Here is a 25,556-nt window from a genome sequence, read left to right on the forward strand (position 1 = left end):
CCCTGGGATTTTGTGAGTCACCTTCTTTCTTTTCTGTTTGGTGAGGAAGATTGGCCCTGACCTAGCATCTGTGCTCACCTTCCTCTGTTTTTTTCGTATGTGGGACGCTGCCTCAGCATGGCTTGATGAGTGGTGCGTAGGTCCACGTCTGGGATCTGAACCTGTGAACCCTGGGCCATGGAAGTGGAGCACACGAACTTAACCGCTATGCCACTGGGCCGGCCCTGAGAGTCACTTTTCAGATACAAGAGGCAAAGTTTCCAGATTAATACTTAAAAAAGAATGACAATTTGTAGAGTAATAAACACACAATTTATGTATAAAATACAAGACAAAAACATATATTTTATAGGCGCATCCACAAGAATGCACATGCAGAGAAAGTTCTGGAAGAACACAAGTTAAGCTGTGACCCCCGAGGAGGGGGTGTTTAAACATTTCCGGATCACCTGAGTTTTTCACTTTCCTTTGGCATTTGCAAAATAAATTAAACACTATGAAACAAAGACCCCTGAGACCCTCCTCTGACCTCTGTCCCACCCCTCCACTTCCCCAGCATCAGGCGCCCAAAGGGACTGCCGTTCAGCCCCACTCCAGGACCTGAAGGCCCAACAAGGCCCCAAGAGGGCATCTGGCTAGCTGTAGCTTGGTCACCGCCAGCAACAGGGGCCTCACCGTTTGGAGGTCAAGTTCTTCCCGGGCTGGGGGTAGGGGGTGACCCACCTGGCCTAAGCTGTTCCCAGATGCCTCAAGGCTTCTGGGCGTTCACCAGCCTGGGTCCGAGCTTCACCAGCCCCTTACTTCCCCACACAAAAGTCCCGGAAGATCATGTCCAGAATCTCCTCGGTGCCCCCTCCACCGGTGAGACGAGCCAGGTGGCCCCGGGCAACCCGCAACGCCTCGGCCGCCAGCGCTAGATCTGTTGCTTGCTTGTAGTGGCCGAGGGCGTCCAGGCAGCCCTGGAGGTGATGCTGGTGCCTCGTGCGCGTCAGCAGCGGTGGGCCTGTGGATGGGTCCCCACATCTGGAAGGGACAAAGAACGGTCTCTCTCAACCTTTGCAACCACTACTGGAAAGGGCAGGGATGTGCCCAAAGCCGGGGCCCAGCAGCCCCCGGCACTTGGGTTGAGGGAGGCTGTGAGCCAGGGGAGAAGGGTGCTCACACTTCAGCCAGCTCCTTCCTCAGCGCCTCCAGGAGGCCGTCCAGCCCCTCCCCGCTCAGGCAGGACAGCAGCAAGTAGGGGGGCAGGTCAGGACTCGGGTCTGGGCCCCCAGGGGGCAGCAGGTCGGACTTGTTCAGCACCAGCAGGAGGCGCTGGCTGCTGCCATTGGGGCTGTGGGCTCCCGCAGGGCCGACAACCGTGTCCAGGAAGTTGCAGCTGGATGGAGAGGCCAGGTCAGAGGCGTCCAACACAGCCAGAATGAGGTCAGCCTGCTCCAGCCTGGGGAGGCAGGGAGAGCCAACTAAGCAGTGACCCCAAGGCTGGGCAATTAAGGGCACTGGGTGGGGCGGGGCTCGAGGGGTGGGGCGGAGACCGAACTCAAAGGGCTATCCTCCCCAAATCACCGAGTCCCCAAGGCTAAGGGAGCTTAGCAGCCTTTCCTCATTCGGGAAGAAAGAAAAATAAATGCAAGCGGGAGAAGCAGCAGAGGAAGGGCCCCGTCTCCCCGTCCGCCCACCTCTGGCGGGCGCGCCGCACGCCCTCCTGCTCCACCGGCCCCACGCCCTCGCGCAAGCCCGCCGTGTCGCTCAGCAGTGCCGGGAACCCGGCCAGGTCCACAGGGGCCTCCAGCACGTCGCGGGTGGTCCCTGGCTCCGGGGACACAATGGACACAGGTTTCCGGCCTGGGGTGAGGGGGGTCAGAGGGTGAAGGTGGAGTGGAGGCGAGAGAGCCCCTCCCCCCAGCTCCACGCCCTGACGGCACTGAGCTCGCATCCTCCCTGGCCTCTTCCCTACACCTGAACCACAGTTCCCCAGCTCTCGGCCGCGCCCCTGCCCACCTCCCACGCACTGAGCAAGTTCACCAGGCTGCTCTTGCCGGCGTTGGGGGGTCCCGCGACCACTACGTGCGCCCCTGAGCGGAGCCTCTGCCCGCGCCTGGCATCTCGAAGGTGTGCGCCCAGTGCCACCTCCAGCTCCCGCACTTCGCTGTCAGCTGTCGGTGGAGGAAAGCAGGAGGGAGTGAAGGGGCTTCTGGGGACCGAGATGTCCCCACCCTGCACTCCCAGGCGGACCCACCTCGCTCCAGGACGCCCTCCTCCAGGTTGTCATCCTCACCAAAGTCAATGTAGGCCTCCACATGGGCCAGAGCCTGGGGGAAGGGAGGTAGGTGGTGTAATCACCTAGGAACCCACCCCCCGCCCCGCAATTTGCCCAGGTCCAGCCCGACCTAAGGGGCCAGACTGGCGGCTCACAGACAAGAAGCTCTCACGCAGCGGATGCACAGGTGGGTGGGGTCTCTGAGACAAAGAACGGGCAAATGGAAGACTTGCCTTAGTGAGGGTCTCGGCCCAGCCGCGGCAGAGGTGGCCCAGCTCCCCATCCAGCTGCCTCAGGGCCTGCCGCCGCTGCGCCTCGGTTTCCGCGTGGATCAGATCCGCTAGCCCTTCCACCTCGGTCAGACTCAGCTTCCCGTGGGCGAACGCCCGCCTGGTGAACTCGCCCGCCTCCGCCGGCCGCAGCCCTGGCACCCTGCCTGCGGGAGGGTCCCGGGCACTGAGCTGCCTCCACCCAGGCCTCTGGCAGCGCCAGACCGCAAACCCAGGGCTGTAGACTCACCCAGGGCCTGCAGGACGCCACTCACCACGGCCGGGCCTCCATGCACATGGAACTCTGCGCAGTCCTCACCCGTGAAACTTCGGGGGCCTCGTGTGGCAAGGAGATGAGAGTCAGGAGGAGGGCACAGCCTGGGCAAACGCCTGGAGGGGGGAAACTGGGTCCTGGGGGCTACAGGAGGTTCGGGATCTGGAGTTCCTCACCTGGGAACCAGAGCACCAGCGCGCGGTCCAACCGCTCCCCGGAGCGGGGGTCGCTGAGCAGGCGCAGGCAGGCGCTGCGGGACGGGGGCAAGTCCCGGGGCGCCGTGAGGCTCCGGAGGGCGTGGCCGCTGGCAGGGCCGCTGGTCCGGATCACGGCGACGCCACAGCGGCCTTGGCCGGAACTCAGCGCAAAGATAGTGGCCCCGGAGCCGGGGGCCGGGGCGCCGCTGCCCTGACGCGTGCCAGATCTGGGACTGGAGAGGAGGAGAGTCAGTACTCCGGGGATGACATGCCCACCTGCAGTGGCAGGTGGATCGAAGCCTCGACGGTCGGGAGATGCCCCAAGTGGAGGCTCTGCGGCTGGGACATGGACAGATTGGAGGGTCTGAGGCCCCAGGGTGCCTGGACGGAGGTCTCTGAAAGCAGAAGTTGACCCAGATGTGGGCTCTGCGGCAGGGGGATGGACAGATTGGGAATTGGAAGAAAACGAAAGGCGGCTCTGCCGCAGGAAAGTGGGCCCCCAGGCCCGAGGAAGGGTTTGGGGCCCAAGAAGCGCCCCACGCTGTCACATCCCTTTCCCCGGGTCGTCCCACCTGCGAGGCCCACGTGCCGCCCGGGCTACCAGGGTCCACCGCCTCCGCCACATGGATTCGCAACCAGCGACTCGCCTGCCCGCCCTGCCTGGGAGGCTTCAAGGCCGGGCAGGAGGCCCCGCCCACTCTGCGGCGTGACTGGTAAAGTGCTCAATGATTCTCGACTACCATTGGGCCCCTTAGAAGACGTACTGCCCACCCACTGAAGAGCTTCGTTTTTATTGGCTGATGCAGGAAAAGACGCAGGTGCTGAACGCGGGGGTGGGGGGCGTGCAACGAAATGGCGTCCCCTCGGCAACATTAGACCGAATTTTTAGGATCCTAGAGCGGCGGGGATCCGAGACACTGGAAACGACGGGTGGAAGGACAGTACTTGGCACAGGGCCGTGGGAATGACAGCGCGGCAAGGGTTCGAGTCCCGTAATTTCCATGTGGCCACTCCGTAGCCTTAGGCGAAGCAAGAGCATCTCAGGGGCCGGGAGGGATGAGTTCCGGGGGACCCACGCACTGGCCCTGGGAAAATCTTGTCCAAACTTCTGGGATTTCTACTCGTTTTCCCGGAACTCTCCAGCTTCTCTTCCCTCCCTACCTTTCCCTCTGGCCGTTCCCTCGGCAGCGGATACTCTTGATTTGACAAACTCATCCTCAGGGCCTAGCTGCAAGGTCCCCTCCACTAGGAAGCCTTCCTGGAACTCCAGCACAGCCCTCTCTCCCTTCTGGGCGTCCATGGCCCAGGCCTGCCCCTGCAGAGCTGAGTGTCCGGTCTGTCTCTGGCTTCCCGAAAACCAGAAAGGGGAGTCTCGGAGATTACTTTCGGGTTAACCCAGGACAGCGCAGGATCGCGGAACAATATGCTGATGGTGGAATTCCAGGCACTGGCTGGGCGGGGTCTCAGGGGGCGCTTTAGCACCGCGAATTCTCTGGTTCTCGGACGGAGCGGGCGGGCGGCGCACCTACAGTTTGGGAAGAATCGATCGGACAGGCTAGAGTTTTAATCCTTCTAGGCCCCGTCCTGCTCAATTTTTTCATCTGTAAAGGGGACGATGACATTAGCCATCTCCGAGGTGTTCCATCTGTCACAGGTACACATCAAACGCCTACTGTGTGCGCCTTCCTCGCTGGACTCTCAGTCTAACGGAGGAGGCTACTCAGGATGGTCAGGGGTCTGCGTGCCAAACAAAATACAGGACGCCTAGTTCAATGTGAATTTCACATAAACAACGAATCACGTTTTAGTGTATCTGTGTCCCATGTACTATTTGGGAAGTACTAAAAATTTATTCATTTATCTGAAATTCACATTTAACTGGGAGGACTGTATTTTTATTTGCTAAACTTGGCGACTCTATCAGGTCCTCTCTGAGGTCACCCTGAAGGGTGCAGGGGTTAAATGGAGGAAGAGGCGTTGAAGAGTGTCCTAGGCAGCTGAACTGTGTGTGCTAAGGTCCTGGGGCGGGACCTGCTATAGTTATCTATGCGCATCCCTGCTGTGGTGGTTGAAGTTATTGCTCCCCGGAATCTCGCCCAACCAGGCCCGCCCTCTCCCACGTCCTGCCGAAGTGAAATCACGCCCATCTCAGATTCCAAACCGCGCCTTTGTTAGATGGGGAAACTAAGGCGTAGAATCCAGGCCCGGGACGGGTGGGGACAAGGAGGACAATGCACCTTCGGTGCGGGCGGGGACTAGCACCAGAGAGCGAGGTGGGCGGGCGAGAACGAAACTCAGAAAACGACACGGGCGGAGTCGAGAACCCAAAAGCGACGTACGCGGGCCAAGAAGGGGAATCGAGGTTCGGCGCGGGCGGGGACGAGAAGCAGCGCTCGGGCACGCGGGGACGGCGGCCGGCGCGGGCGGGCGCGGCCTTTGTCTCCTCCTCCGGCGCGCGCCTTGGCTGCACCGGCCCCATGAGCCCGCGGCCCCCCGGCGCCCGGGCCGCTCACAGCCCCTGACCTGATTTGCCCTCGCCATGGCCGAAGCCGCCTCCGGTGCCGTTGGCACGTCCCTGGAGGGCGAGCGCGGCAAGAGGCCCCCGCCGGAGGGCGAGCCTGCAGCCCCGGCGTCCGGAGTTCTGGGTATGTGCAGCGGCTGGATCCTACAGGGTTGCAGGTGCCTGGGGTGCGCGCGGCGGCCGGACGGGGAGGGGGCTGGGGGTCAGCTGTCCCAGGCTTGGAGTCCAGTCCAGGAGCCGGATCCTCCAGGCACTGCGGCTGCGGCCAGGCGGGCGCGGCTGGGACGGTGCAGCGGGCCGGGGTCCCAGCGCAGACACACAGACACGCCCCTCCGAAAGCCCCGGCCCGGGGCTGAGCCCTGTCACCCCTGGGCTACGGGATCTCGGCCGGGCGGGAATGCGCTTGAGAGCCTCTCCGCAGAGGATATAGAATCGTATGGTCTTGGGTTCGAATCCCAGCTCGGCTGTGTGACCTTGGGCATGTGTCTTAAACGCTGTGGGCCTCAGTTTCCTCACCTGTGAAATGGGGTAAGAACCGCACCCACTTGTGAGGACGTGCTGACATAATGTGGTGAAGAGCTCAGGGCTGCTAGTGGGCGCCCTATCGATTGTGGTTTTGGGGTCACAGCTGGGCCTCAAGAATGAGTAAGATTTGTAAGGGAGGACCTGGGGGAAGGGCCTGGCTGGTGCAAGGACCAGGAGGGGAGGAAACAAGCCAGGCCAGAGATAGGAGGGCTTGAACGCCAGGGCGAGTGCCGAGGAGCTCTGGCGAGTGGGTGAGCAGGGAGGAGGGCTGGAAAGACCCAGACTGGAGGCTGGGCTCCTGGTCCAGGAGTGGCCTGACCCCGGCCTGTCTCGCCTGTCCCACAGATAAGCTTTTTGGGAAGCGGCTCCTGCAAGCGGGTCGATACCTGGTGTCCCACAAGGCATGGATGAAGACAGTGCCCACGGAGAACTGCGATGTGTTGATGACCTTCCCAGGTACCCGTGCATGTGTGCCCAGTGCCCAGACTGGGCTCCCCTGTGTGGGAGTCTGTAGGCGGCCTCAGAGCACTTGTGGCAAGATCCACTGGTCCCTGTGCCCCTTGGCAGACACGACCGATGACCACACACTGCTATGGCTGCTGAACCACATCCGCGTGGGCATCCCCGAGCTCATCGTGCAAGTCCGACACCACCGCCACACGCGTGCCTACGCCTTCTTCGTCACCGCCACGTATGAGAGGTGAGTCCCTGTCCCTGGTTTCTCGCTTACCCTGCCACCCAGCTCCCCGCCCTTCCAAACGCCTACTGCAAGGTCCGGCCGCCCTGCGTTTGTCCCAGGTGGCCACCAGGTGCACTATCCCCAGCTCCAGGATGGTGAGCCAGGGTCTCCCTGTTGATCCCACCTCCCTTGTCCTTCCCACAGCCTACTCCGAGGGGCCGATGAGCTGGGTCTGCGCAAGGCAGTGAAGGCCGAGTTTGGTGGGGGGACCCGCAGCTTCTCCTGCGAGGAGGACTTCATCTACGAGAATGTGGAGAGTGAGATGCGCTTCTTCACCTCCCAGGTGCGGCAGGCTCTGGCCCTCAGCGCGCATCCGTAGCCCATGCACTGCTGCTCCCTGTGCTCACGCCCTGTCCCCTGCAGGAGCGCCAGAGCATCATCCGCTTCTGGCTGCAGAACCTGCGAGCCAAGCAGGGCGAGGCACTGCACAATGTGCGCTTCCTAGAGGACCAGCCAATCAGTGAGTGAGGCGGGGCCCACCCTCCAATCACATGCGGGGAGTTGGGTGGGGCTCTTAGAGGATAGCCTATCAAGGCAGGAGGGCGGGGCCATATCAACCTATCAGGGGCTAATGAAGGGTTGGGCGGGGCCTGGAGATAGATTAACCAATGAGCTGGGGGGTGTGGCCCAAGCGAGGGGGTGGTGCTTATCCCCTGGGAGGCAGAGCCAAGAGAAATCCTTTTCTGGGTCTACGAAAAGGTAGGGGCAGGACCATGGACAGCACTCCATGTACTGTGTAGTGCGGCCCTGGGCCTCAGTTTCTCCTCCAGGAAACCAGCCGCTACAATCTCACTTTCTGATGCCAACTTTGCACCATTCCTCAGAAGTGTGGAACAATGAACTGAAGCCAAATGGCTTTATTTAAAAAACATGGTTCCCCAGGGCCGGCCCAGTGGCTCAGTGGTTAAGTCCGTGTGCTCTGCTGCAGCAGCCCGGGGTTCGAAGGTTTGGATCCCGGGCGCGCACCGACCCACCGCTTACTAAGCCATGCTGTGGCGGCATCCCATATAAAGTAGAGAAGCATGGGCACGGATGTTAGCCCAGGGCCACTCTTCCTCAAGAAAAAAGGGGAGGATTGGCAGATGTTAGCTCAGGGCTAGTCCTCCTGGCAAAAAGAGAAAAAGGTTCCCCACTGGGACCCCACCCTCCTAGGTTCCCTGCACCTTTCCCCGCCTGCCCTTGCACCTCCCAAATCCTGAAGAACCAGATATTGCATCCACCCAGAACTCCTCCCCTGGGAAGAGCCTCTGTGGGTTTAAGAGCAGGTGAAGAGCTGTGACTTGGGTTTCAGCCAAGGGGACTGGGAAGGCCAGGTACAATCAGAGGGGCGAGGGTCACCCATTCTTCTTCCCCAACAGTCCCTGAGCTGGTGGCCCGCGGGATCATCCAGCAGGTGTTCCCGGTCCATGAGCAGCGCATCCTGAACCGCCTCATGAAGTCATGGGTGCAGGCTGTGTGTGAAAACCAGCCTCTAGGTGTGGCCCAGGCTGGGGGGAGAGTGTGGGGTGGGTGGGAATCCCAGGAAGCAGGCAGGGCTGACTGGGACCCTCTGTCCCCCCCGCAGACGAGATCTGTGACTACTTTGGCGTGAAGATTGCCATGTACTTCGCCTGGCTGGGCTTCTACACGTCGGCAATGGTGTACCCAGCTGTCTTTGGCTCTGTCCTGTACACATTCACGGAGGCTGATCAGGTGCTGGGCATGGGCCAGGCAGGGGTGCGGTGCCCAAGACACCCTCCTCCATGGGCCAGCCTGGCCAACAGCTCAGCCCTCCTCTGCCACCTCCAGAAAAGCCGGGATGTATCCTGTGTGGTCTTTGCCCTCTTCAATGTGGTCTGGTCAACACTGTTCTTGGAAGAGTGGAAACGGAGGGGGGCGGAGCTGGCCTATAAGTGGGGAACACTGGACTCACCCGGGGAAGCTGTGGAGGAGCCACGACCCCAGTTCAGGGTCAGTCCGGAGGGGTCTGAATCCAAGGACTCCAAAAATAGGGTAAAGGAGAGAACACACTGGGCCGGGGGCACTGCAGGAGCCAAGACAGGGAGGCGTGAATTAGGGCTGCAGCATCAAAAAGGGTATGTCAAGTGGGGGCCTGTGTGCTCGGAGGGGGAGTGGGAAAACGGGATTGGAGAGACTGGGAAAGGGGCACTAGGTGGGGCACCGAGAGCAGAGGTGTGGCGGAGGGAAGTCGAGTTCGGAGGACTGAGCAGGCTGTGTGGGGCAGGGGCGGCCCGCTGGGTCTCACGCTGGGCCCGGCCCTGCCCTCTGCCAGGGCGTGCGCCGCATCAGCCCTGTGACGCGGGCCGAGGAGTTCTACTACCCGCCCTGGAAGCGGCTGCTGTTCCAGCTGCTCGTGAGCCTCCCCGTGTGCCTCACCTGCCTGGCCTGCGTGTTCCTGCTCATGCTCGGCTGCTTCCAGCTGCAGGTGACCGCCGGCCCCAGCCCCGGCCTTGGCCCTGACTTGGCGACCACCTGCCCAGGGCTGCACCGAGCAGAGCCCAGCTGCTGGGGTGCCCATGAACCCCCTGCCCCCGCAGGAGCTGGTGTTGAGTGTGAAAGGGCTGCCCCGCCTCGCCCGCTTCCTGCCCAAGGTCGTGCTGGCTGTGCTGGTCAGCGTGAGTGCTGAGGGCTACAAGAAGCTCGCCGTCTGGCTCAACGACATGGGTACGCCCTGCAGGGGAGGGCCCGCTGCCTGCCTGCTGCGCCCTGGGAGGAAGGTCCCCACTGCCCTGTGGGGTCCCCGCCGCCCACAGGGATCTGGGCCGCCCCCTCACTAGCCCCCTCGGCCTCCAGAGAATTACCGGCTGGAGAGTGCCTACGAGAAGCACCTCATCATCAAGGTCGTCCTGGTGAGTGGGGGCCAGCAGGCGGGCAGGGGGTCTGCCCGAGGCGCAGCAGAGGCTCCTGGGGGCGGGGACGGCAGGGTGACCGCACACCTGCCTCTGCAGTTCCAATTCGTCAACTCGTACCTGAGCCTCTTCTACATCGGCTTCTACCTCAAGGACATGGAGCGCCTGAAGGAGGTGAGAGCCCGGCCCGGCAGTGCCCCCATGGCGGCCGGCGGGGGCCACACCTGGCCAGAGGGGTCCATGGGCTCTCAGCCCCTCCCCCCCCATCCTGCTCTCCTCTCTGCCCGTGTGTCCGTCCTCTCTCTGCCTGTCACCCCCGTCTGTCTGTCCACCTGTCCATCGGTCCCTCCACAGCTCCTGCTCGTCCTGTCCCTGTCCCAGAGCCTCGAGCGGCAGCTTCAGGCGGTGCTGGTCCCGCTCGTGGCCCTGCGGTTCCGCCTGCTCCTCCTCTCCCTCCAGGGCCTCCTGCTCGTGGCCCAGGCCAAAGTACGGGTGTGGGGCTGTGCTGGGGGCCTCACGCTGAGCTTAGGGTGCATGCGCCGAGGGGATGGGGCTCTGCTGACAGGGTGCAGGTGGCGGGTACCCCTCAAGGCCCCAGGCACCAGCTAAGCCCGCAGGTGGGGCTGCAAGCAGGGCCGCCTGGAGCCCGCGGCGGGGTGGAGACGCACAAGGCCTGCCTGGGAGGTTGGCCAGGAGCGCTGTGGCCTACCGGGCTGTGGTTCTGTGGCAGATGAACAGCGGCAGAGGCTGAGTCCTGAGGCCTCCGTGTCCCAGGACATCCACAGGAGCAGAGTTAGGAAGCAGGTTCAGGGTGTGTGTCTGGAAACTTGCTCTGGGAGGGCAGGTGCCCAGTCCCAGCAGCCTGTCCCAGAGCCCAGGGCCCCACCTGCCCCCAATGCGGCCTCTCTCCACCCCCTTCCTGCCCCCAGATGCTGGCCACTCTGCTGATCACCCGCCAGTTCCTCCAGAATGTGCGCGAGGTCCTGCAGCCTCACCTGTACCGGCGGCTGGGCCGCGGCGAGCTCGGCCTGAGGGCCGCCTGGGAGCTGGCCCACGCCCTGCTTGGCCTGCTGAGCCTCCGGCGCCCTGCGCCCCGCCGCCTCGAACCCCAGGCCGAAGAGGGTGGCGGCAGCGGTGGAGGCGGGCGCAGGTGTCTCAGTGGGGGCTGCGGGGCACCCGAGGAGGAGGAGGAGGCCCCAGTGGAGCGGCGGCCGGTGGGGGAAGGCGGGGAGGTGGGGGATGGGCCGAGGGGGGATGAGGAGGAGGAGGAGGAAGACGACGAGGAGGAGGAAGATGAAGAGGAGGGTGAGGAGGGCAGCCTCCTGGACTGCGGGCTCCGGCTGAAGAAGGTCAGCTTTGCTGAGCGGGGGGCTGGGCGGCACCGGCCCATTCCAAGCCCGGAGGCCCTCCTGGAGGAGGGGAGCCCCACTATGGTGGAGAAGGGGCTGGAGCCAGGTGTGTTCACACTGGCCGAGGAGGATGATGAGGCCGAGGGGGCTCCCGGCAGCCCTGAGCGGGAGCCCCCAGCCATCCTGCTCCGCCGGGCCCGGGGCGAGGGCCGTGACCAGGGGCCGGACGGGGGCCCAGACCCTGAGCCAGGCTCAGGTGACTCGGCCCGGAGGCAGCGGCGGCAGAATCGGTCATCTTGGATCGACCCACCCGAGGAGGAATACTCACCCCAGCTCACCCAGGCCGAGCTGGAGAGCTGTATGAAGAAGTACGAGGTGAAGAGGGTGCCTGAGGGTGGAGGTGGTGGGCGATGGGGGTGATGGGGGGCCTGTGGTGTGGTTGGGAAGCTCCTGGAGGGGGAGGCTCTGCGTCCTGCAAGATAATCAGAGAGGTGGGCTTGACGAGAGGAAGGTGGTCTAAGGAGGAGACATCCTGGTCTGAGGGAGGGCCCGAGGCCACCCCCAGGTGCCCGCCTGCAGGACACGTTCCAGGACTACCAGGAGATGTTCGTGCAGTTCGGCTACGTTGTGCTGTTCTCGTCCGCCTTCCCCCTGGCCGCGCTGTGCGCTCTGGTCAACAACCTCATCGAGATCCGCAGCGACGCACTCAAGCTGTGCACGGGGCTGCAGCGGCCCTTTGGGCAGCGAGTGGAGAGCATCGGCCAGTGGCAGGTATGGGGAGGGCCGAGGGCTCTGAGCCAAGGCCCAGAGGGAAACGGGTGCACCAGGCAGGAGCCGGAGCCCGCCTGACCCCCCGTGTCCCTCTGCAGAAGGTGATGGAGGCCATGGGCGTCCTGGCAATCGTGGTCAACTGCTATCTCATCGGCCAGTGTGGGCAGCTACAGCGCCTGCTGCCCTGGCTCAGCCCTGAGGCAGCCATCGTGTCCGTGGTGGTGCTCGAGGTGGGGCTGCGGCCGGGCGGGGGAGCCGGGCGGCGGGCAGGCATGCCCGAGCCTGCAGCCTCCTCCTCTGTCGCCTCAGCACTTCGCTCTGCTCCTCAAGTACCTCATCCACGTGGCCGTCCCCGACATCCCCGGCTGGGTCGCTGAGGAGATGGCCAAGCTCGAGTACCAGCGTCGGGAGGCCTTCAAGGTACACGGGCGGAGCCGGGCTCCGCCACTCAGCGGGGCTTCTCCACCTTGCCTGGCTGCAGCCCGGCCCTTAACAGTAGGGCAGGTGCACAGAGCCCGGTGGAACAATTAGTGCTCCAAATGGGTCCAGGCCCTTCCAGAATCCTGGTGGAATCCAGCACCAGGCTGGCGCTCGTGAACATTTGGTCACCTGCCAGCTTTCCTGGCAGTGTTCCGTTCAGGGCCAGGGACAAGGGTGCTTCCTAGAAGCCCAGCATCAGCCACTCCTCAGAAGCTGCAGAGCAGGCCAGGGACTTGGCAGCGCCGGCCAGCCGGGGGCGCGCTCCACGCTGACAGAAATGCTCTCTGTTTGCTGTCCATGGAGCCCTCACATGGAGCACTTCAAATGGTGCTGGTGCAGCTGAGAAATGGAATTTTTATTCTATTTTATTTGAATTATTTGAATTAACATTGATGAAGCCACGTGTGGCTACTGGCTATCGGACCGGCCAGTGTGGATTCGTCTGTGCCAGTCACGGCTCTGTCTCTCACAGGTTCTCCAGAAAGCAGGAGACCATTAAGGCCCAATATTTGTTTCCCCTCTCCCAGCTCCTAAGACAGTGTCTGGCATGTGGCCAGGGACAGAGTTGGTGGCCAGTAAACGTCCTCTTCTCAATTCTCAGCAGTGGTGTGGGTCCAGGGATGCAGTTGGCGCCCAAAAGGTTTGGATCTCTCCACCTCCGCAGAGGGCTCCCACTTGGGCCCGGGCTGCGGCTGGTGTCTACTCACACACCCGCCCTTCCCAGTCCCCGTAACCTCTCCACTCTCCACAGAGACACGAGCGCCAGGCCCAGCACCGCTACCAGCAGCAGCAGCGGCGGCGGCGGGAGGAGGAGGAACGCCAGCGCCACGCGGAGCATCACACCCGGCGGGAACACGACGCCAGCGGCCGGGAGGAGGCACGGGCCGAGGACTCCGGGCTGGACCCCAGCGCCCCCGAGAAGGCCTCAGCCAAGGCCAAGGGCAGCGGGGCAGGCGGCCACGGACCGGAGCGGCCCAAGCGCCCGGGGTCCCTGCTGGCGCCCAACAACGTCATGAAGCTGAAGCAGATCATCCCGCTGCAGGGCAAGTTCCTGTCGTCGGGGGCCGCGTCCTCGCTGGCCGGTGCCGGATCCGGCCCCACCGCCCGGCCGCCCCCTGCCCAGTCGCCCACGGGCAGTGACACCCGCCTGCCGGCCTTCCTCAGCTTCAAGTTCCTCAAGTCCCCCGAGACCCGGCGAGACCCCGAGCGCAGCCACTCGCCACCCAAGGCCTTCCACACCGGCAAGCTCTTCCCCTTCGGCGGCGCCCGGGCTGAGGCCGGGTCCAACGGGGTAGGCGGGCAGGCCCGGCCAGATGGGACCCCTGGCGGTGGCAGTGGCAGGGCCCAGCGGAGTGGGCCAGTGGACGAGGCTGCGGCTGAGGAGCCAGATGCCCCCCGGCCCGAAGAGGAAGGCTCAGGTCACAAGCCTTAACTCGGGGGCGGGGACTCCGGGCTGGGCTTTGGGGTAGGGGTGGGTGGCCAGGCCTGGGGAGAGGGGCTGAAGGAGACAGGAGGCCCGGCCTCTGGTGTCGCTGGGGACCTGGGGACCTGGTACATGGAGCCTCTCAGTCAAAGCCTGCTCAGTCTCCCTGGGACCCTGGAGAGCCTGACACCCTGTGCCTGACGCTCCTCACCCCAGGGAGGGATTCCAAAGTGCCCCTCCCCAGGCACCTCACCCGCCATGCTCTGGTGCCAGGAAAGAAGAGGGAAGCCCTTGACCGTCTGGCCTAGCCTCTCCTGCCCCCACAAGATCCCACACCCAGCTCACTCGGGGGGGAACCCCCAGGCCTCTATGCAAGTCCCCACCCCACAGCCCGGCTCCTCCAGGAGGCGTTCCTCTGGGGCAGGGGCTGGGGCTGCTCAGCCACAGGCTGCACCCACATTAGTGCTGAGCAGAGGCGCAGGCCTCACCCCGGCCCCTCCCACCTTGCCAGGGCTCAGCAGCCCATCCCCAGGGAGCCCAAGAGGGGGCAGCTGCAGCAGCAGGGACATAGGTCAGAAGTCAGAGAGACTTCCTCAGATTGTCCCCTCCCCATGAGGGGGAGGGGCCCAGTGCCCAGAGGCAGGGCATGCACCCCAACACGCCCACCCTGTGTCCCTGATCAGAAGCAATAAGGCCCTCCATGTGCCTGGAAGCCCGGGAGGGAGTGCGGGCAGCGTCCCGAGTGGGTGCAGCGGCGGGGGCGGCACCCCCGGAACGGCCCCTCTCACCTCCGCAGGGACAGCGCTGGCCCCCGTGGGCGCCCCCGCCCTCCGCACCCGCCGCAGCCGGAGCCCCGCGCAGCTGCCGCCGCCGCCAACGCCGCTGCCCCGGCCCCCGACGCCGCCCGCCGGCTGCTGGCAGTGGGACGGGCCGTGGAGCTGCGGGGGCGAGGGCGCCGCCCCCCGCCAGGCCCCCGCCGACTGCCCGCCCTGCGCCCTGGCCGGGCCCGCGCCCGGCCCCCAGTCCCTGCCGGGCGACGCCAGCTTCTACAGCCTCCCGCTCCCGCCGCCGCCCCCCTCCGAGCCCCCTGAGCCCCCGGCGCCCTCGCCCAGCCCCAGCCCCCAGGCGGTGTGCTGGCCCAGCGGCTGGCACTAGCTCGGCCGCCCTGCCCTCCTCTTCGCGGATGCAACATCAGCCCCGGGCGGGGCGGCGCCGCCCGCCACCGCGCTTCAGCCCCACGGCCCCAGGATTGGCTGTCTCTCCTGAGGCAGGGCCGGGGGTCCGGCCCCCCCATCTGCCGTTTTCCTTTCCACTAGGATGGGGGACACGAAAGGCAACCCTGACAACCAACAGAAAACACAGAATAGGCGATTATTTATTTGTTTTTAATTTATTTTGTCATATTTTTGTAAAACGGCAGAAATGCAATAAAAAGTATATTTCAACAGTGCCGGAGGATGGAGCAGTGGAAGGAGGTCCGGGGGGCCCAGTGACTAGGTTGGCGCAGGCTCTTTTGGGGCCTGGGGGCTGAGGGTGGGTGCCCCTCCCATCTTCTAAACCATGGGAGCCTCCCACTAAGAAGTGGGTCTCCAGGTCACAGATGGAAAATTCCACACTGCCGCCTCTAAGACAACCCAGATTTGGGGGCCGACTCCAGGCCCAGGGCCCCTGGGAAGAGCTGCAGAGCCTCAGGCCCTGGCTTCAGCCTCCTAGACAAAGTAAGAAATCTCAAAATGCTGAAAGGACTCAACAGTTTGGGCACGGGGCCTGGGTCCTGAGTGGGCCTTGGCCCTGCAGGGTGGTGGGGGTGGCACAGTCCTCGAGGCCACACTTTCTGGCACACCCGCCTCCCCAGCCAATCAGAGGTGCTGGGGCCAGGGGAAGAACCTGGGTGTGAAAATCAGAAGGCACCTGGTGCCCTTGCCTCCGTGTTGGGGGATGTGCATTCGGGGGTGGCAGCAGGGAGCGGCCAGGGCATCCCACCGTGGGACAGCTGTCAGAGTTGCTGGGACTCTTCACTGTGTGATCAGGGATGGACGTGGCCTCCCCCAACTTCGAGCATGTCCATATCCAAAGGCTCAGAGCCTGCCGGGCCCCGCCCCAGGGCTGGGGGAACCCAGAAGGAGCCAGTGTGAGGAAAAGGCACCTTGGGGGGCTGTGAGAGAGAAGTCAGGATTCACTGGAGGCAGGAGAGCAGCCTGTGCAAAGGCACAGAGGTGTGGGAAGGCCAAGTTTGGTGTGTGGGGGAGCAGAGGAGTGAGGGGGACCCAAAGGCAGTAGTAGGTGGAGGCTGGCCACGGGGCCTGCCCTGGGGAGACCATAGGGAGGCCTGGGCGGGCCATGGACAGGATTGGCAGGAGACAGAACCCAGCCCCTCAAAGGAGGAATTGGGGCAGGGGAGGCCCGGGCGAGCCTCGGGGAAGGACAGGGTACAGCCTGCTCCCGCTCTGCCCCATGGCCTCTGGAGCTGAAGTCCCTCCATCTTCTCAGTCACTAACCAGCGGTGATACCTCACACCTGCCCAGGGTCAGACCACCTCTGGGACTGGGGATCCCAAGCCGGTCTGAGAGCATCCAGGGACTCAGCCCACCCTGGCAGGACTACAGTCCAGCTTGGAGGTCCCGAGCACCTGCCTTGTGACACAGGGACTGAAGGCGGGTGTAGACACTGCCCAGAGCTGGGAGGTGAAGCCCCTTGGCCCCACGGCACAGCTGAGCAGCCAATCCTGGAACCTTCCACCCTGGGAGGTGCTAGGCAGCCCAGGCCCAAGCAGCCTGACTCAGGCTGGTCCCTCCACGGTGATAATCTGGGGCAGGCGCCCCGTCCATGGCCTGGCCTCTCCTCTAGCCCTGGCGGCCCAGCACTCAGCTTCCACACTGCGGCCCTGCTGGGGGTGGGCGGGGGAGAAGTGGTATGCCCCCCCGCCCCAAGCTCAGTGGTCAGGGCCTCAAACCTTTTGCCTGGAGCCCAAATGCCCCCTGCGTTCCCCAGCTTAGCCCCAAAGCCAGCCCAGCTGGTGGCCCGAGTGGCTGTGGAACTCGCCAACTGACGGCGCCTAGGCTGGGCATTCCACAGCGCTCTGTGTGCGTGCTCCCTGAGCCAGGGGCGCGTGAGGCCAGGCCACCAGGCTGTCTCCACAGTGGCTGGTGGGCATGCCACCCTGTTCGCCAGTGTCCTGGGAGTGGAGTCAACCACAGTTCCGTCCCTGGTGACACAGACTGTCTCTCAGGGGTGTCCTGGTCCTTCAGGACACCTTGACAGGTAAGGCAAAGGGGCAGGTCCAGGCAGGCCTTGGAGCTGAGTGAGGCGGCTGCAGCAGGCCCACAACAGAATCCAGCTGGTCCCAGGGCCCCAGCAGGTGGGGCCCCCTCTCCGCTCCTCTTGGTGACGGTGCGATGACTCTCAGTGGCTCCGTCCTCTGGGGCGGAGGCACACGGAGCGAAGACGCAAGGTCGAGTAGGAAAGATCCTTTTATTGGGGTGGACACGGAGCACGCACGAGTCCATGATAAAATGACTTGAGAGAAAGATCCGGAAGGGCCGACTTCTCCCCTGGTGCACGCTCAGAGCAAGGTCTGGGCACGGAATAGGTCCCGATGGAATGTGAGACAAGGCCAAGTCTTTAAGGCCCGGACCGGCAGGGGGAGCAGGGAGAAGGCCCCCACCCCTGCCGCCCAGCTGCAGGGCCCCGGCTCTAGACCCTCGCAGACCCACTCTGGTTCTCCGGAGGAGGACTGTGGGGCGGGAGGAGAGGCAACTGGGGGCGGGGGAGGTGGTAAATAACAATGTTGTTTTCAAAAAGCATCTACCAACATCACACTACTGGGTCTGACGTCCCCTTTAACCATCACTTGGTACATTTTACAGCATAAATAAAAACTCAAGGAAAATAAATACATCGGCTCCTATGAGGTTGGAAGTGGTATGGATGGCGGGGCGTGGGCGGGCCGGCGGGGGCAGGCAGGGCGCTTACACACGGCGGGTGGGCAGGCGAGGAATAGACAAGACAGGAGGCGCTTGTGGGGGAGCATGAGTCTTAAGTGTCCTCGTGCATGTCCGGGCTGTCGGTCCGTGCAACCTTGCGGGGTGGGGCCGAGCTCTCTCCCTCCAGGTCCACTTGTTCCTGGTCTCTCTTCTTGGCAGCGTTCTGGGGGGCAGGGGGCAGGAGAGGGGCTGTGAGTCTTCACTTGAGTGAGCTCCTGAAATTTTGATGCCGGCCTGGGCCCTGGGGCTCCAAGGGCATCACATGTCCTGGCCGGGCAGCCCCTCCCGCTCCCAGACCCACCCAGCTAAGCCACAGTCCCCTGGGGCGGCCTGCCTGCCCCAGGCACTGCGAGGAGTCACCACAGCTCACAACGACCCACACATGGCCCGAAACGCTCAGAGGAGTGAGCCACCTGGGGAAGCCCTTGCGTTGCCACAGAAGAGAAAAGCTGGCCAGCTGGGGAAACTCTCCTTTCCCCGCTGGTGGGGAATCAAGGTCTGTGGGGCTGGGGAGGGCCAGGCGCTTCATCACGGGCCCCTCCCACCTCACCCTGAGCAGGCCCCCGCCCCATGTTCAGTGTTCAGAAAAAAACAAACCGACTGCATTGAAGGACAAAAGGTCCAGATTTCCATTAAAGAAGAAGAAAAAATGTCCTGCGTGTTCAGGAGGCGGCCTCTGGGAGAGAGGGAGGGACAACTTCTCACTGCGGCCACATCCTCTTGTATTACCTGGATTTTTCATCATGTGTACGTTTTGCCAAGAAACAAAGATTCCAGGTAGTAACACTCAAGTCTACCTGCCCCCCGGGACCTGCTCGCTGTGGGTGGCGCTCACACCTCCGTGCGGCTCGCCCATCCCTGAACACCAGAGCCCTGTGGCCTCTGCACAGCCATTCCCTCCTCTGGAAGGCTCTTCCCTCTCCTGGAACGCTCTTTCCTCTCCTGGATCACCTGGTGAACTCCTATTCAGCCCTCAAGGCCCCACTCAAACACCTGGTCTCCCAGCCACCCATGTCCTTCCCCTACTTAGAGGCCCCTGCTAGGCACCATGTACCCGAGTCCCAGCACCTGAGCCCCACGTGCTTTACCTTTTTGTCCCATTGCTGATGTAGGTAGCGCAAAAGGATGTTTGTTTTTTCTGTCACAATGACTGAGGAAGACAGACAGACAAAGTCACAGGAAGAGGCTGCAGGCGGCAAGCCTCCATCCCCACCTGCACCTCCCAGGATGAGCGGGTGGTCACCCTCCCTGACCTCAGGACCATTTGTCCTGGGGGACCTTCTGGGACTCAAGTCAGCACCCCCAACCCGGGAAGAGATTTCTGGAAGCTCAGCGTTTCCATCCTGGGCACACGGCCACTACCAAGGGGACCAAGCCCGCTGCTCCACCAGGGCCCCTGCCCCTTGGCCTTGTGCAGGATTCCACTGTTGGGCAGGGAACGACGAGCCCCAGCACACAGGCTCCCTCATGTTCTTTCCCAGGTCTGAGCCCAGATCTACACAGCTGTGCCCTAGTGACCACAGAACCCACCCGGCAGGGTCCAGGGGGATTCTATTTTTTTTTTTTTTTTTTTTTGGTGAGGAAGATTAGCCCTGAGCTAACATCTGTGCCCATCTTCTTCCATTTTGTACATGGGATGCTGCCATAGCATGGCTTGACAAGCAGTGTGTAGGTCTGCGCCCAGGATGCGAACCTGTGAACCCCCAGGCGGCCAAAGTGGAGCATGCGCACTTAACCACTACGCCAGTGGGCCGGCCCTCCTGGGGGATTCTTTATCACGGTTAAAATAAAACATCACGACCATGATAAACAACCTCAGGGTCCCGCTGCTCTGTGGCTCTGGGCCTCTCTCTGCAGGGCCCTCTGCCTGGCTGCCCCTCCCTGAGCTGCTCGCCCTGGAGCTGTGCTGTGGAGCCGGCAGGGGGCGCCTGGCTTGCTGGGAGGTAGGGGAGAGCACCCCTGCGGGGCTGGACGCCGACAGCAGCATGCAGAGGTCAGGAGGGTCCTGGAGCTGCTCCCAAGGGCTGGGAGATGACTGGCCTCCCCGTGTGCAGGCCCAGCGTGGAACAGACTGAGAGAGGCCACTTACTCTGTTCAGACGGGTACTCCCGCGTAGGCAGGTAGACCGAGGGCCGTCGGTTCTGCAGGAGGGATGGGAAGGTGTGGGTTAGGAGAGCGGACACACCTGGGGTCCCCTCACCCCTCAACCTGGCACCCCCTCCACCGCAGATCGGAACACATGCGAGGATCTCGGGGGGCCTCTGCTCCAGCAAGACCCATTCCTGCAGTGCCCGGCACACACTCACCGATGCTTTGCACACGGAGTCGGCGTGAAATCGACTAAAATTGCTCTTGTTGTACACAGGCAGTCCTTTCAAAAAATCTGCCTAGAAGACAGGGGGACGGTGCGTGAGAAATGGGGCGGCAGGCGCGTCTCCCCTGGAGCCCCTGGGGGCTGGGCTTCCGCGACGGCCGGGGGCTTCCTTATGTTCTTCTGTTGGTCAGCTTTTCCAGGACGCACCCTTGAGCTGGCTACCTGACTGTACGCTGTCCTGACCAGAGAAAAGGAACTGGCCCAGGGGAGGCACACGTTCTCCCACGGTATCCTCATAACAGCCCCGGCACCGGGCGAGAGGTGGGGAAACTGAGGCTCAAAAAGGACAAGCCACCTGTTTAAGTCACCGAGTGAGCCAGCAGCAGGGCGGGGGGCCGGACCCAGGCGTCTGTGCTTGCTGACACACTGACCTCCCCATCTCGTCTCTGTTTCTCCACCTGTGACAGAGACCCAGGAGGGAGTGAGGCTCGTCCCTCCTAAGAAACCCTGTGGGCCGGAGTGACAATACTCAGGGGCTGGGGAGCAGGGGCCTGGGTGAAGGGGAGTGGGCAGGTCAGCCACAGGGGCTGCCGCCGTACAGGACCTGCCAGGAGCCCAGTGCCGACTGAGCCGCCGAGTTCTGAGGAGACTCAGAATCCCAGTCTTAACGGGTCATGGCCAGGCTTTCATCAGTGGCCCAGCTTTTATAAAATGCAGTGTGGAGTGGGGTCAGCTCAGCGGCCGCTCCTGGAGCCCGCACACTGGCAGGCTCCGCTGGGAGAGGAGAAGGCCTCCCAGGGAGAGGCCCAGAGGCCGAGCGGGAGCAGGCAGAGGCGCACTGGTGCAGGGAGCCAGCAATGGGACTCAATCCCAGTGTCGCCTCTTCCAGAGTCCTTTCTCCGCCACTCTGGCATCACTGGGCAAGGCCGGGCGAGGGCTCTGGACGGGAAGACCCTGGCTCAGCCACAAGATGGGGGCAGTAAAAGCCAACAGGAGCCGTGTCCACCTCAAGAAACTGAGGCACGAGAGCCTAGGGGCGCACGGGGACGGGTGAAGGCCAAGAGCTTGGGCACGGAGTGACCTCCCAGCAGAGCAGGAGGGCAATGCTGTCGTCAGGCCTGGGGTGGGACAGCTGGGGAGGGGTGCAGCCCGTGTGGGGTTCCCCACGTGTCCCGCCCTGGGCTAGGGGCTTCCTGAGCTGGTGTCACTCGGTCAAAAAGACATGGAAACTAAGGCAGAAAGGTCGCATGGCACTCATCTAAGTAAGCCAACTTAAATCCTGGTTTGCCCACCCTCAGAGGCCAAGCTGCTTCTGTCACGTGACATGCCATGCCTCAGTTTCCCCACCTGAAAATCCAGAGCTCAGAGCCCCCATAGGCTACATTAATCCTTCTCTGGTGGTCCACCCCATGCCACTGTTCAGGTGATTGCCCACCTGGGGCAGGCGGGAGGGAGCAGGTGTCCTCCCCTCTGTGGGGTCCAGTGAGACCTCGGGAGGACAGGCCAGCCAGGTGGCCGGGACTCCGCTCCCACCCAGGAGGCCGCCCTCACATCCGGGTGACCTAGTGCCCCGGGGCCGGCTCAACGCCCCTCAAACCTGCCTCCCCTGTCCCAGGACCCCTGCCCCAGCTCCGCCCTAGACCATAGGGCCAGCTTCATCCATCCGCAAGGTTGGCAGGCCCCACGCCAGGCACCAGGGCACTGGGGGGAAACACGGCAGACCTGCTCTTGGCCCCAGGGAGCATCCAGTGCACTGACACACGGGTGTGGGTTGAAGAGCTGTGCAGCGAATGCACAGAGGCCATGAGGACAGGGTGCCGCAGGGCCCAGGACACGGGGGGAAAGATCTGGCTAGCCTGGGGGATCAGGGAGGGCTGCCCAGAGGCAGTGACACAGGTGCTGAGACTTGAAGGGTGAGGGGGTCCCTGTCCTTGCTCAAACCCCTCCACAGCCCTGGTGGGCTTGGTCCCTGCTGGCCTCCTGACAAGCGTGCCCTCAGCCCGTGCTGTGCCACCCTCCAGGAACGCCTCTCCTTTCTCCACGTGGGAAACACCCGCCAACCCCTCCACCCAGCTCAAACTCCTCGCCTCTTCCCTCTCCACACCCCCGCTGGAGCCTCTGCCAGGCCACACGCACACACGCCGAGGTCGTCTACGTACACGTCCGCTTCTCTGGCTGGACCGGCACCTCCCTGAGGGCAGACGGCAGGGCTCATATGGGGCCAGAGCCCCAGGCCTGCACTCAATCCCGGCTGTGTGACCTGGCGAGTGACCGCCCAGCCTGGCCGTCTCCCCTGGGAACCAGGGGTTACAACGGGGCCCCTCCCAGGGTTGTTCTGAGTCTCAACAAGACAACACAGGGAAAGAGCTCCTTCGAGAGCAGCTGTTAGCATCAACGTGTTTGAGCTGAAAAAACTTCATGATGAAGACAGGGTATGGCCAGTCCTTCCTGTCGGCTAAGCAGGAGCACAAGGCCTCAGACACAGGGGAGAAACTCTCACTCCAGCCACACACAGCCTGCCACGGCGGGGCCCAGAAGCCATCCACTGCCTCAGCAAGCACGCACTGAACATCTGCATGCCAGTCCCCATGCAGGCAGCCCACCAGGGATCCAACCAAAGTGAGATGAGGAAAAGAAATGGTGGCCAAGAGAGGAGCAATGTGGGGGCCTCCCGCAGTCAGGAAGGGGCCCTCTGAGGAGGGGATGTTCGCAGGAGGAAGAGCATCCCAGGCAGAAGCAGCAGGTGCAAGGGCCCTGGGGTGGCAGGGACTTGGCGTGTGAGGTTGAGAGAACAAAGCCAGTGTGGCTGGACCTCGCAAAGACAGGGGTGAAAAGGGTGGAGATGAGGTCACAGAGGTGGGCAGGGGCCTTGGGGGCCGAGGGGGGAGCTGGGGTTTCATAGGGGTTACAACAGGAAGCCCCTGGAGTGTTTTATAAGCCAGAAAGGGGTATAATCTGATTTCCATCTCTTAAAGTTCCCTCTGGCTTCAGGCAGGTGATGGATTTCCAACGGGGCTGGCCGGAGGCGAAGGGGCTGGAGCAGGGATCCAGGTGGCCTGGGCCAGGACAGGGAGCTGTGGACAGACTCAGGATGCGTCCTGAAGGCAGAGCCAGCAGAACCCTCTTATGGACTGGGTGTGGGCGACGTGGACGCAGCAAGGAAACAAAGACAACGCCCAGGCTTGGGGTCCGCATGCTGGGAACCCCACTTCTCGTCTCCTTCCCGACAAGAAACCTTCTTTTGCCCCGCCCCACATCTGCAGGACTGCAGGTGGTGGGCTGGGACCCCAGGTCCAGGGACATTAGGTTCTGACTTGCCCTGACAAAGGTTTCCATTCCCTGCCAGCCCTGGGGATGCCAAAGAGTAGTGCTGGGAGGGGGGCTTCAGCCCAGCTCTGAGGCGGGGTCCCACTGTACAGGCAGGGGGATGGAACCCCAGAGAACCACCAGACCCAGATCCCCACATGAGCTAGTTCCCCAGAGGGGATTTTACCCTCCCAACTAGCAGGTGGCATCAGCCCCACTTCAAGATGAGGAGACAGCTGGGAGAGGGGATCACCCGCCCGTCACCCAGCTCATCTAGTGAGCACTCGCTGTCACAAGCCCTTTGCGACGTCAGTTCCCTAAAGTGTCACGACCCCAGGAGAACTGGACTACTGCTACCCCCATTTAGCAGGGAGGGAGCCTGGGATCGGAGAGATGAGGGTGCTCCCTCTTAGGAGCAGGTCAGGGCCTGGAATGGCAGGGGTGGGGTCAGGGCTCCGGGGGACCGGGGCAGTCTGCGATGTCGCACTTTCTTTGGCGACAAAGCCCTGCATGTCACGATGTCAAGCCCCCTCCCCCGTCCCCAAGCCCAGACCAGCCTCCCAACCCCTCCAGAAACGGAGAAGCCCAGGCCCGGGCCGCCGAGAACGAGGTCTGAGCTGGGGGTCTCAGGGGACCCCATCCCCACCCAGGCGATTTCCGGGGGAGCCACGACCCGGAAATGAATGAGTTGTCAGGGCCTGGAAGTCTAGATGGGGTCAGGGGTCGGAGAAGAAGCCAGGGTGGGGTCAGCAGGAAGCTCACAGCGGGGTCCCGAGATCGAAGGTCACAGGTCAGAGCGAGGGGCGGAGCCGGGGCTAAGGGGGCCCAGCAGTGAGATGACGGGCCTCGGGGATTACAGGAGGTGGGTGGCCCGCGGCGCCATTTTGTGGAGCGGAGGGGGAGTACGGGCCCTGCGGCCACCCTCACCATCTTCTGTTTCCTCCGTCGCTGCCTCAGCCACCGCCTCAGCCGCCGCCGCCGCCACCACAGCCGCCCTCTTACCGCCGCCGCACAGTAACTTCCAGCCACGGCACAGCCCACACTGATGGCGCCGTCGCCCTCCCGTCATTGGTCCGCTCTCTAGCTCCGCCCCTAGGATGTGCAGCCTCTGCGCGGCTCCCATTGGCCAGATCTGGCTAAATCACACTCCCATTGGTCTCCATGCCTTCTCCTTCGTGGGCAAGTTCGGTTGAGAGAGTAAAACCCCGCCCGGGACTTAGAAGCGATGGGCAGCAAAAGCCGAAGTGGGCGGAGGCCGCGCCCCGAAGCCTCCTGGGATTTGTAGGCCACAACTCCGGAGGTTCCGCAAGTCCCCTCTCCTTCTAGTACTTGCTACGCTTTTTCTTGTGGTGTCCCATAGCAGTCCTAGAAGACCGGGACCCGCCGTAACACCCCCAGCCTCCTCCCCGGAGTCCCAGCCTTCCTTAGGTTTCGGCGTATCTAAACCGCTCTCGCACCAGCTGCTTAAGTATCTGTAAACTGACAGCTCAGACTCTCTTGTTCACACACTTCCCGTGGCTCCCCAGTGCCCCAAGGATCCAGTCCCACCTCCTTGGCCCCAAATTTTGGGCTCCTCTCGCCTCCCTGGTCCTTTTGTTTTGTTTTGGTTTTTTTTTTGGTGAGGATGATAAGCCTTGAGCTAACATCCGACGCCAATCCTCCTCTTTTTGCTGAGGAAGATTGGCCCTGGGCTAACATCCGTGCCCATCTTCCTCTACTTTATATGAGATGGCGCCACAGCATGGCTTGACAAGCGGTGCGTCGTTGCGCGCCCAGGATCCGAACCTGTGAACCCCGGGCCACGGAAGCGGAGCGCACACACCTAACCACCGGGCCGGTCCCTCCCTTGTCCATTTTTTATCCTGACCCCTGTCTAAGCCCTACTCCCTTTGGGCCCACCCAGACCCTGCCACCTCCTCCAGGAAGCTTTCCCTGCATTCTTCTCAAGGCCAAGTCAGGGGCCTCTTCTGGGCTCCCGCAGCCCTCACACTCCTCCCCCCAGCCCTGACTCCGCTGTGTCCAAACTGCTTGGGTACAAATCACGTCCCCCTACCACTACCAGACTGACAGCCTGGCAAGGACAAAGACCAGGCACCCAGCACATAGGAAGTACTGAAGAAGTCACTAAATGGAAGCTACTAAATATTATTACCCCAACGACAACACAGCAAAGGAGAAATGAGCACCTCATCTTACAGGAGCCAAATGAGCCTCAGGGCTGAGACCTTGCTCAAAGTCAGACAGCCCATCCCGAGGGGCTGGTGAAGGATTCAAACCTCTCCCACCTCCTCGCAAG

General features: G+C 63.0%; 3 protein-coding genes across 10 annotated transcripts; 1 reads left to right on the top strand and 2 right to left on the bottom strand.

Annotated features, from left to right (window-relative positions):
• Positions 1 to 289: 289 nt before the first annotated feature.
• On the bottom strand, positions 290 to 3,654 carry GTPBP3 (GTP binding protein 3, mitochondrial). Of its 3 annotated transcripts, XM_014781750.2 has the most exons (9): positions 3,573 to 3,650; positions 2,980 to 3,233; positions 2,780 to 2,866; positions 2,494 to 2,696; positions 2,240 to 2,312; positions 2,013 to 2,156; positions 1,680 to 1,845; positions 1,163 to 1,441; positions 290 to 1,023 (listed from the first exon to the last, which is right to left on the bottom strand). In XM_014781750.2, the coding sequence occupies exons 1-9, from the start codon at positions 3,623 to 3,625 to the stop codon at positions 798 to 800; spliced, it is 1,485 nt and encodes a 494-aa protein (XP_014637236.1). In that variant the 5' UTR covers positions 3,626 to 3,650; the 3' UTR covers positions 290 to 797. The 3 variants fall into 3 exon arrangements, with proteins under 3 accessions (XP_014637236.1, XP_087299731.1, XP_087299732.1); XM_087443605.1 differs by lacking the exon at positions 2,013 to 2,156 and having other exon boundaries at positions 3,573 to 3,654; XM_087443606.1 differs by lacking the exon at positions 1,163 to 1,441 and having other exon boundaries at positions 3,573 to 3,654.
• On the top strand, positions 3,646 to 15,107 carry ANO8 (anoctamin 8). 6 transcript variants are annotated; one of them, XM_087443603.1, is made up of 19 exons: positions 4,663 to 5,645; positions 6,392 to 6,502; positions 6,614 to 6,746; positions 6,930 to 7,068; positions 7,149 to 7,245; positions 8,144 to 8,260; positions 8,350 to 8,477; positions 8,574 to 8,735; positions 9,058 to 9,210; positions 9,323 to 9,449; positions 9,579 to 9,634; positions 9,734 to 9,808; positions 9,989 to 10,120; positions 10,564 to 11,358; positions 11,563 to 11,754; positions 11,853 to 11,984; positions 12,064 to 12,174; positions 12,986 to 13,652; positions 14,454 to 15,107. In XM_087443603.1, the coding sequence occupies exons 1-19, from the start codon at positions 5,540 to 5,542 to the stop codon at positions 14,810 to 14,812; spliced, it is 3,792 nt and encodes a 1,263-aa protein (XP_087299729.1). In that variant the 5' UTR covers positions 4,663 to 5,539; the 3' UTR covers positions 14,813 to 15,107. The 6 variants fall into 6 exon arrangements, with proteins under 6 accessions (XP_087299727.1, XP_087299726.1, XP_087299729.1 ...); XM_004423056.3 differs by lacking the exon at positions 9,989 to 10,120; XM_087443601.1 differs by lacking the exons at positions 4,663 to 5,645; positions 9,989 to 10,120 and adding an exon at positions 3,646 to 4,654 and having other exon boundaries at positions 8,350 to 8,735.
• A 2,002-nt stretch (positions 15,108 to 17,109) lies between these two features.
• On the bottom strand, positions 17,110 to 24,303 carry DDA1 (DET1 and DDB1 associated 1). Its single transcript, XM_004422980.3, has 5 exons — positions 24,188 to 24,303; positions 19,947 to 20,027; positions 19,730 to 19,781; positions 18,729 to 18,790; positions 17,110 to 17,803 (listed from the first exon to the last, which is right to left on the bottom strand). The coding sequence occupies exons 1-5, from the start codon at positions 24,188 to 24,190 to the stop codon at positions 17,693 to 17,695; spliced, it is 309 nt and encodes a 102-aa protein (XP_004423037.1). The 5' UTR covers positions 24,191 to 24,303; the 3' UTR covers positions 17,110 to 17,692.
• Between the last annotated feature and the right edge of the window lie 1,253 nt (positions 24,304 to 25,556).

Source organism: Ceratotherium simum, chromosome 18 (assembly GCF_057802395.1).
Source record: "Ceratotherium simum simum isolate JZ-2026a chromosome 18, ASM5780239v1, whole genome shotgun sequence".
Taxonomy (NCBI): domain Eukaryota; kingdom Metazoa; phylum Chordata; class Mammalia; order Perissodactyla; family Rhinocerotidae; genus Ceratotherium; species Ceratotherium simum.